This window comes from Phocoena sinus, chromosome 6, assembly GCF_008692025.1.
Source record: "Phocoena sinus isolate mPhoSin1 chromosome 6, mPhoSin1.pri, whole genome shotgun sequence".
Classification (NCBI taxonomy): Eukaryota; Metazoa; Chordata; class Mammalia; order Artiodactyla; family Phocoenidae; genus Phocoena; species Phocoena sinus.
In genome coordinates, this window is record NC_045768.1 from 37,791,769 (window position 1) to 37,802,564 (window position 10,796).

The following is a 10,796-nucleotide window of genomic DNA, read 5'->3' on the forward strand; positions in this document are numbered from 1 at the left end:
TTCTTTCTTTCCAACCTGGATGCCTTTCATTTCTTTTCCTTACTTCATAGCGTTTGCTAGGACCTTCAGTACAATGTTGAATAGAAGTTCTAAAAGTAGATATCCTTGTATTGTTACTAATCTTAGAGGATAAGCATCTAGTCCAGGGGAACTGGGAACTGGGCTGCACAGCAGGAGGCGAGCAGTGGGCAAGTGAGCGAAGCTTCATCTGCCGCTCTCCATCGCTCCACATTGCTCTCATCACCACGTGAACCATCCCCCCCCACCCCATCCGTGGAAAAATTATCTTCCACGAAACCAGTCCCTGCTGCCCAAAAGGTTGGGGACCACTGATCTAGTCTGTCACCATTAAGTATGACCTTAGCAGTGGGATTTTCTTAGATTTGCTTTATCAGGTGGAGGAATTCCTTTCCTAGTTTGCTGAGATGTAAAAAATTAGGAATGCATGTTGGATTTTGTCAAACGTTTTTTCTACACTGTTGAAATGATCATATTGTTTCTTTTTAGTTTGTTAATATGATGAATTATATCAGTATGATGATTTTCAAATGTTAAACCAATCTTGCTTTCCTGTGATAACCCCACATGGTCATGGTTTATTATCCTCTTCATAATTTTTTGTTTCAATTTGTAAAATTTTGCTTAGATTTGCATCTATGCTTATGAGGAATATTTGTACTTTTTTTTTTTTTCCCTTGTAATGTCTCTGTCTGGTTTTGAAATCAGGGTAGTGCTGGCCTTATGGAACAGGTTGGGAAATAGTCCCTCCTCTTCAATTTTACAAAAGAGTTTGTGGAGAATTGGTATTATTTCTTCCAATGTTTGGTAGAAATAACCAATAAAGACACCTGTGGGGACTCCTCTAGGGGTGCAGTGGTTGAGAATCCGCCTGCCAAAGCAGGGGACATGGGTTCGAGCCCTGGTCCGGGAAGATCCCACATGCTGTGGAGCAGCTAAGCCTGTGCGCCACAACTACTGAGCCTGCGCTCCAGAGCCCATGAGCCACAACTCCTGAAGCCCAGGCACCTAGAGCCCGTGCTTGGCAACAAGAGAAACCACCACAGTGCGAAGCCCACGCACCACAACGAAGAGGAGCCCCTGCTCACCGTAACTAGAGAAAAGCCCACATGCAGCAACGAAGACCCAACATAGCCAAAAATAAATATAACTAAATAAATTAAAAAAAAAAGAATCTGCTGTAAAAATAAATAAATAAATAAAATTCAAAAAAAAAATAAATAAAAGCCTAAGGAAAAAAAAGAGCTCTGTAAGGAAGTCTCATTAGTGAGTCTCAATGGAAGGCAGTGTTTACAGTCTCTTCTCACTCATCTGCAAGCTTGAGGCCACACAGTCTGGGAGGCATTCCTTTCTGACTCCCACAACGTCATTTAAAGATGCTACCACCGTGGCCTTGCCGTGGTCCCTTCATGCACCTCTGATTTCCCATTATCCACTGCCTGTAACATCAAAGCTCTCCATTTCCACGCCATAACCAGACTCTGGCCATCAGGCTGGTGGAGGGTGTGGAGAGTGGAGACAAAGTGGGAGAACAGACAGTGACTGTGAGAGGCACCTTCAGTCCTTGCAGACAACCAGACACCCTCATCTGCAAATGGGATCACCACATTCACTTCTCTAGACAGGTAGAGGTCTTTGACACCACAGCTGCCTTGTGAAACAGACCTTTGTGATGCAGTCTGGTGGCCTGGTTCCGTCGTCTGTGAGGCGGAGATGACAAAGTGTAGCATTGGAAGTCACTAGGCGCCGGGACTCTGAATGCCTACATATAGGGATGGTTGGTCTCCTTGTGCTAATGAGGTTTAGATCATGTTGAGCCCGACTTTTGTTCTGTGGGATTTGGGGTTTCCCTTATACACCTATGGCTCCATCTTCATTATTATCCTAATTGTCTGGCAAGTGAAAAAGCGTTACCATGGACTAACATCGGAACGTAAAAGGAGCTGCTGCCAGGTAGGGAAACACTGTGACCATGACTGAACTAATTAAGCCTCAGATAAGAAGCTTTTAAGCTCTCAGTGTCTCTCCTTTTATCCTTCCTTTTCCCCTCCCTCCCCTTGATTTTTTTTTTTTTTACCATCCGTTAGTTACTCTTATAAGGTATTTCCCTTCTCAGAGCCTACAAATAATTTCTTACCAGGCTATCCCTGCAATGTATTCTAATTGAAAACTCAAGAACGTCTCTCTCTGACTTGGGTTGAGACTTGGATGAAATGGAATGTGCTTCACTGGATCTTAGAAGACCTCCCATTATGGGAGATTTTTCTAGTTTGTGGTCCATTAAGGCATTTGTAAATTGAAGTTCTTTGATTATTAGACCTACACACCTTTTATTCTGTTCCACCTTTTCTCTTGTTTCATCATAAGCATGATACACAACTTCTCTTAGGAAAAAAATGGGAGGTATTGAGGATGAAAGAACCTCAAAATGAATCAGAAGTAAGAAGAGAAGGGAAATATTAGGGTGAAAAAATAGAGTATGGAAAGTTAGGTAAGTTAATAAAATACAGATAAATTACAAGGGATTGGGAACTGTATATTAGCTTTGTCTCAGTTTGGACATGAAAAAGAAAATGGTGTCCCAACTTCATACTCTAACTCTTTTGTCTTTAAGCATCACCGAAAAGTCAGACAAAAGGCTAGAGATGCAGCATCAAGAGGTAATGTCCCAGTCTCTGCTCTGACTTCTCTCTACTGCGGGTGAAGCTCCCATGAACCCTGTCCCTCAATGACCCCTGGTGCCAGGCACCAGGTGCTCTAACCACTGAAGGCCCAATTTCCCCAAGTTGACAGATACTCCCAGAAGACTTTTTTGGGTGGGAAATCAGAGCCTGGGAATGTTCCAGAATTCTCCACCTTACCCCTGGGAGTGAAGAGGAAGTAGGGGATTGAGGAAGTAAGGGCTCTGTCCTTAACTGTGTCATTTACTAGTTTTATGACCCAGTGGACGTCACTTCAGCTCTCAGTCTTGTTATCCATAAAATGGGCATGACGATGCTGTCTCACTCACAGTGTGGTTGTGAAGGTCAAAGGAGATTATGTCCAGGAGAGCACATCATACCTGGTTAAGTTGTAGTCAGACATGCCTCAGAGCACTGGCTGTTGGGGTTTGCCGTCTCCTGTCATTCAAAGGTCTCCAGCTTCCTGTAGGATGTCCCTGAATCCTCTCCCATTCCATGTAACACTGTCTCCTGGTTTCTCAGCTAGGAGACTTTCCCGGGAAGAAGCTGAGAAGCCGTGGGAGCTGCTCTCTGTCATGAGAAGGTGATCTCTTGCTCTTTGCAGTCTCCCAACTCCCAGCCTGGCCTGTGATCATTTGTCCGCTTGGCCTGGGGCAGGGTTGGGGAGGAGCATAATGGCTGGGACGTAGCCAGACACAGTGGAGTCTGGACACTGGTTGGGGGTTCCCAGAGGAGAGGGTGGGATCAGACATCTCAGGAGACAGGAGTCCTGCAGTTCTGCTCTGAGCTAGGCTCACAAAGGTCCTGGAATTCAGGATTTGACTAGTGCAGGATTTAAAACTACATGGGTTTTCACTCAACCACAAGACAAGGATAGATAATTAATTAAGTGCATAGATCAGTCATCATTTTCATATTCTCTTTACAGCTAGACCCTTTCAAGGGCAGACCCCTGGACCCTGCTGACGTACCTCCTCTGGTTTTGTCTTCAGGGAGGCCAGTTCCTGGGACAGCCCTCAGGCAGGAGCTTGTCATATTGTCCTCCTCTTAAGATCTCTAGAGAATAGGGATTGTCTTCCAAGAGATGTTGTGTATGCCCTGTAATCCCCAGAATGCAGAGTTCCCACAAGGACCTCTGTAGCCCCAAACGAGGCTGACTCCAGGTTCTATCTGGTGATGTTCCTGGTGCTGCGCCATCAGCTAACCATTGGCTCCCCCATCTGCCTGGTTGCCTTCTCCTAGTTCAGCTACTCAGCACAGGTCAGCAGAGAACTCACCCACCTCCCAGGCTCTCAAGGCCCTGCGTTCCTTTCAGTTGTCTGAGACTTTGCCCAACAAGCCCCAGGCTCTCAGTCCAGCACACCATAACTTGCCAAGTGACATTTCCCTGGGAAGAAAAGTAGATGAGTAAACACCCAGTGGGTGCAGGCCTCAGAGTTTACAGGGCTAAGGGGAGCAGTGTCAATCTCCAGGCCACACCCTTGAAAAGAGGCAGATGTCATTCCATCAGTAACAAACGGTTGCCATGTTTCCCTTCCCAGCCAGGGCTGGCTTCCTCAGGAGGGGAGCGTGCGGCGGATCCTGTGTGCAGATCCCTGCTGCCAAACCTGCAATGCTGTGGCTCTGGAGATTCAGCAGCTGGTGGTGGGTGAGAACACTCTGATCTCCCCCACTTCAGGGGGCCCATCGCAGGGCTCCTCTTGCCTAGAGGTTTTGTCCACGTCTAATGTGTCTTTTGAACAGAGTCTGGAGCATGGCCCACACTCCAAAGACCTTTCACTTCCATCTGCAACCCTCACAGTGTCACAGAAATCCTTAACCCAGTCAGCTGCCCAGTCAACTGGTGCAGCCAGCATCCATGATTTCTGGGCTGAATACCTCATGCTAAGGCAGGGATTTCAAGTGCCAGAGGTGCCCAGGGGCCCAGAGACTATGTTTTCTTCAAGGATTGAGGAACCTGGGGTTTCAGTAAAGCTGCAGGAGATGATACAGAGCAACCTCAACCTTGTCTGTGGGAACCAAGGCCATCAGCCCTTAAATTCCCAGGTGTCTCTGCTGACTCTGAACCGAGCAGTTACTACCCTGACACATCCTGTGGCCTTGCAGATGGTCACTGTCCTCCCTGCCCACCTGCCATTCCTGAGTCCTGAAGTTCTGAGGCGGCTTGAGCTACATGTAAAAAAATGGATGCATTTCCAGAGGTGGGGTCTCCCCAGACGTGTGGAAGAGTCTCTGAGGCAGCTTATGCCAAATCCACCATTATTTTACCAACCTGTATATAAGCAACCAGTTTCTTTCATTCAGAATGATACTTCTCAGTTCTCTGTTGAGAGATTTGGGACCATTTCATACCAGAACTTGGGTCCATGTATGGCTGGCCAGCCTACCCAGGCCTTCTGGGTTTCTGAATGGTCCATTATGGACCCAGAACAAATACACTGCTACCAGCAAATCCCAAACCATATGGCTCTTGCCTTGCCCTCTTCAGCCCTTAAAGAATTAAGTGGCCTTTATCTAATGCCTGGGCAGCAGGCTAATGATTCAGTGGGCCATGTGCAGCCGAAATATAGCCAGCTATTCTGTGGTCTTCCTTCTCTGCACAGTGAGTCCCTGGTTGACACCTTCTTGGGTTCTCAAGGCCTCTCCATGAATGAGAGCATGCCCAAGCCCCGCTCGAAGGATCCTTTTCTCTTCAAGGAACTCTCCTTCCTCCCTCTGCTGCCTAAAGCTCCACCCCAGTCAGCTCCACCCTCTTTTCTGTCTTCTCAAAATTGGGTTGCTCCATCTGACAACCAACCAGCTCAGATCAGTGTCCCATTTCTGACCCTGGATGAGTGTGAAGCCTTGGAGTGGCACCTGCTGCAGAGGCAGCTCCAGCTTCAGTGGGACTGGCCAGGTGTTTCCCAGAGAGATCAGCACACCCAGAGCCCTGTGTAGTATAAGCCCTGTGACAAAGCCCAGTCTTCTGAGACTGTGAAAACTTCCTGGCCAGGGCATCCCATCTCAGTCCTCACACGAGAACTACTCTTCCCACAGCAGCATGCCAGGAGACAGCTGGAATTCCGCCTCCAGAGACAGTTGATTCACCACTGCTGGGGCCTGCTGCAGAAGATCCAACAGTCCATTCAATTGCTCCTGTCCCCCACTAATCAGCAGACTCTGTCCCGGAGAAGCACATCCCTAGACAGTGTGAATGGCCCCCGGCCTACATCTCTAGAGGCCGCTGGGGCTGATGACCCACTCTCACCCATTGTGGACCCAGTGACAGTCCCCATGCCACACTTGTTTGACCAGGCCAAGGCAATATTGCAGAGCCATATCAACTCCAAATGTGGGCAGATTCACCAGGGCAACGTCCCTGCCTGTGTATATAGCTCTTGGGAGTGCATAATTCCTGGGGGCCTGGAAGTGGCTCCCTTCACCTGCATCCCAGAAAGCAAGCCCCTGGAACTACAGGCAGCAAGTGACTCGGACCTACAACAGAAAATTATACCCTGGATGCCGACGGCCCTCGATCAGCAGCAACAAACCTCACCAGATGCTGTCACTGAACATCCTAAGCTGCCCCGATCCCTGTCTGAGGGAGCCATTGAGAAACTGGAGACAACTTTACGGCACAAGTATCTGGCCTTCTTGTCAGGGCTGCCGGCTGTTTATTATGTGGCTCTCTCTAGGGTCATGGCCCCAGCAATCACTTCCCAAGCTATGATCACAGAGATGGTACCTGGGCCTATCGAATTCCCAACAGAACCTCTGACTCAGATGACCTCACCTGAAGAGCAGGGTCTAAGTCCTGGGTCAGTCTTTCAAGATGCCAACAAGGCTTGTGCAGACATTGCAGATGAATTCCAGGCTGAAGTGCAGGTGGAAGAAGTAATTGAGATGGTGCCTCTAGAAAGTCAGACAGAGCCTGCGAGGCCCTCCTCACTTGGAGAACACAAATTGGCCGAACTAAATTTCCATCTGAGAAAGAAGATGCTAGAGATACAACTGGGAATTCCCATAACGGCAAGGAAGTCCAGGAAACAAATTGTAGCAGCCTCAGAGAACATATGCACACAGGAGTCTCTTGGGAGTCTAAACAACCAAGGAAACACACTGCTCCAGGAGCTCCCCATCCCACGAGATATGCCACATTCCCCAGATCCAGAATGCCTCTATTCCAAAGAACAGCTGGCCACTGGGTTGAAGGCAGTGTATCAGAAACAGAAGCAACCCAGTTCCAGTGCAGTATCCCATGGTTCTGTCCACTGGGCCACCAATATCTCGCAACCCAGTGGGGACCTGACAGAGGCCCAGGTGCTTTGTGGTCAGCTGGAGGCCAGTGTGAACAACCACAACCTGAAGGAGCCCTGGAGCCCTGAGCCCCAAAGTCCTGACAAGAGCAAGGACTCAGCCCAAGTACCCACACTGGCAGAAAAGAGAGAGGAGCCAGGCAAACCCAAATCGGCCGGGGACCACAGAAAAGGGGATGCCGGGTTTGCAGTCTCCTCCACAAGAGAGAAAAGCCACTCTGCTGAAGCCCAGAGGCCAGAAGGGATGCTTCTGAATGGGAAACCCTGCAGCCCCTGGCGACGGAGACATCGCTTTCACCCTGATGTCCCCTGTCAACACAGTCCCCAGCATCGCCCTCAGCTTAAACCCCCAGAGCTACCTCCTGGAGTCCCTGGGAGGAAAGACTCTGAGAAGAATGACCTGCAAGAGAGTCAAGCCAAGCTCAATGTCATCCTCAAACCAGCAAGGGTTCCTGAGAATGCCCAGCCTGTGGTGCCCCAGGTGTCACAGGGCCAGCCTTTCCTAGGCCAACTCACTCCGGGTAAGCCGTTGCAGGGCCAAACTTTACAAGGTCAGGTTTTTCAGGGGCAGGTGATGCAAGGCCGTACTCACAAGAGGCCCAGCTTTCCAGAATCTGGCTGGAGAAATAAGATGAAATCTTTTCTGCACTTTATTAACCCCAAGACAAAAGGCAAAGGGCGTGAGGAATCCGTGTCCTCCACATCTGAGAAAGTGGCCAACACCAGAAAAGAAAATGTGGGAAAGAGCCTGGCTTCAGCCAAAAGTCCCAAGGGGCAAACTAAGACGGAGAAGACAAGAGGGGACCCTAAGGCCCAATTTCCGCCCACTGGGAAGCAGGTGGGCTTCGCTGTGCCCTGCTCCCCAGACAGTAAGCTCCGGCACCGCCCCCGCTCCCATCAACTCCACTCTGCCTCAGTCCCGGGCATCCCCTGCCGCCACCCTCGGCACTGTCCTTGAGTGGCTTGTGTCACCCAACCAGGGAACCCACCCTAATTCCCAACTCTCACCTCGGAGGGAAGCACTGGTCTGCTCAAGAAGACCCAGCTCAGTCAAGAGACTTTGTAGTCTCTCCAACGTCAGCATTCCTTGAAGAGGACTGCTACTGTCATTTTCATTATACAAAAATACACTGTATATCTCTAAGTAAAGTGGTGTGCGTCTGCTCCTTCTCTCCACTGCGGTGTGTTCAGGGAAGGCATAAGGGAGGTAAATGTCCTTCCTATCTAGGGAAGGGGCTTTAACCCACACTTAAGCTGGGTAGCATTCCACCCCACCCCCACCCCGGACTACGGATAAAGGGACTTGAACAGAGAAGGAAGGCCCTTGTCTAAGGTACATTGAAGGTAAAGGTCAGGCTTGAATTTTATCATGGTGTCCTTTGGCCCAGAGGAGCAATGTGGACATAAGGCTAGAATTGTCAAGGAGGAGCGGCCAGGAATCTCACAGGCAGAATTCACTGATGACTTCTATATGTGCCCACACTCTGGAAGGGAGGTTTTTACGAGAGTGCCAGTGTTCCACCCTTGAGCAGGTGCTTTGTGTTTATCAACAGCCTATAGGTAATATGACAACAGTCAAAAGCAAATGATAGAATCTCCCCTCTCTGCTCCCTGTTGGTTATTGGTTAGATCTTTCTGGAGAACTCACTTGGGAGGCTGCTGTAGCTCTCTTGCCTCTGTCCCACTTCCACTGTCTATCAGCTGCATGGACTGAATGACACTGGGAATGAAGATCACAGTAGAACATGGAGAGGGGCTGGTCCCCACTCCCAAGGGTAGGCAGGGAGAGAAGCAGGGAGGGAGAGCATGTAGATGGAGGTCTGAACACCTGGGGTAGAAGTTGACATGTTCCTGAAGAGGGCATGATAAGAGAAAAGGCTGGTTAGCTATGCACTCTAAAGAACCTTGAGGCAGGAAGCCACCCAATACCCAAGTGCTTTTAGGGGATGGAGATGAATAAACTGAGTTTTGGTCTGTTGTCCATAGTGTGATGAAGAGCAGTGAGTTGAGCCTTGTTTTCAAAGGCAATGCATATTAATTTAAAATTTCTGAATACTCACCGTCAACCCCACAAAACTGTTTTCCAGTGTCAGGAATTGGTATAATTATAAATCTGTGTTTTTGCTCAGCTCAAACATGAAGTCAGTGACTGTGTTCTAATGTTGATATATCTCAACTTTGCCCCCTTTTTTCTGTGTTTACTGCCTCTGCTTGTTAGATTACTCATCCATTCTTGCCTAAATAATACAATAGTGTCTCATATCCCCAGGGCTTAGGATAGTGGTGGCATAATAATACCTTAATAGTACTTGAATTGAAAGTCTGGGCTTAGGAAGCAGACAAATCATTACATTAGTGTGATGAGTGCTATGGAATAGGGAATGCTGACACACGATTACTGGGGTACTGACCTCAGGTCACAATAAAAATAACCTTGATTATGCTGTACACCTTAAACTTATACAGTGCTGTATGTCAATTATATCTCAAAACTGGACCAAAAAGAATTTAAAAAATAATTTTGAGAAATATCTTACACTCAGTTAAAATAATTTACTATATGTAAGGGACCATAGCTAACATGACAAAGACACAGGACTTGCACAATGGAGCTCATGATTGCATGGGATAGTCTCACATGCCCAAATTGTCTAATCAACACATATACTTGAATGTCCAATATTCACCTCAAACTATAGAACAGTGAACTCCTGATTCCCTGCTCCAAGCCATCATCTGATTACACATATGAAATATTCTCCAGTCACAGTATTCACAGCATCACTTAATGGCAGCTCCATCTTTCTAGTTGTTCAGGACAAAAACGTTGGTGTCATCCTTGATATTGTTTCCCTAACTGTCCATATCCAGTCCATCCTGTTGTCTCTACCTTCTGAAATGAATTCGGAACATGATGATGTCTCTCGCTCAGTCTGCTGCTATGATTACTGCAGTAGCATCATAACTAATCTCCCAGCTTCTGCCTGAGACCATACTTCCAACAGTCTGTTCTCAGCACAGAAGTTTGATGGTCCTCAGGGAAGGTCCTGGCTGTAGAAGACTAGATAGAAAGATAGATTAAGATCGAATGATGGGCTTCCCTGGTGGCGCAGTGATCGAGAGTCCGCCTGCCGATGCAGGGGACGCGGGTTCGTGCCCCAGTCCGGGAGGATCCCACATGCCGTGGAGTGGCTGGGCCCGTGAGCCATGGCCGCTGAGCCTGCGCGTCCAGAGCCTGTGCTCCGCAACGGGAGAGGCCACAGCAGTGAGAGGCCCGCGTACCGCAAAAAAAAAAAAAAAAAAAAAGAAAGAAAACCAGAGCCATATTATTCTAAGATTTCAGGGACAAAAATGTCCTCAGGTATATAATTCATCTAGTTCTGGTAAAACCTCTTTCTTTGCCAATGTAACAAGCTCTACCTTTAACATTTTTTTAGGGTCTGCACACCTAACTCCTAACATCTGTGAAATCCTTTACTTCTTTCACAGGATTTTTCTAGTTTGGCATCCGGGCATCCTCTCAAACAGCAAACACACAGATCCAGGTGCAACCCCTACCCTATCTGAAGACAGCATTTCTGCATCCATGGAGGGCTTTAGTAACAATTAAATGACAAGTTGAGGACTTCAAAGCCTTACGATAGAAGACTTTTTCTTTGTTTCCTTATTTAGTTGAATACACGGCTATCCTCATTTTTTAAAAAAGCAAATGCAGAACTTCTTAAAATGGATAGGAAAAAGAAAATTACTAGACAAAGTAAGGAAGAAGAGATGGCCTAGCTGATATACTAGGAGGTTCTCT

General features: G+C 47.8%; 1 protein-coding gene across 1 annotated transcript; it reads left to right on the forward strand.

The window, feature by feature from the left end:
- Window positions 1-1,827: 1,827 nt before the first annotated feature.
- Window positions 1,828-7,952, forward strand: LOC116754987 (protein FAM205A-like). Its single transcript, XM_032633870.1, has 5 exons — window positions 1,828-1,971; window positions 2,633-2,678; window positions 3,222-3,282; window positions 4,241-4,343; window positions 5,736-7,952. The coding sequence occupies exons 1-5, from the start codon at window positions 1,828-1,830 to the stop codon at window positions 7,950-7,952; spliced, it is 2,571 nt and encodes an 856-aa protein (XP_032489761.1).
- The last annotated feature ends 2,844 nt before the right edge of the window (window positions 7,953-10,796 follow it).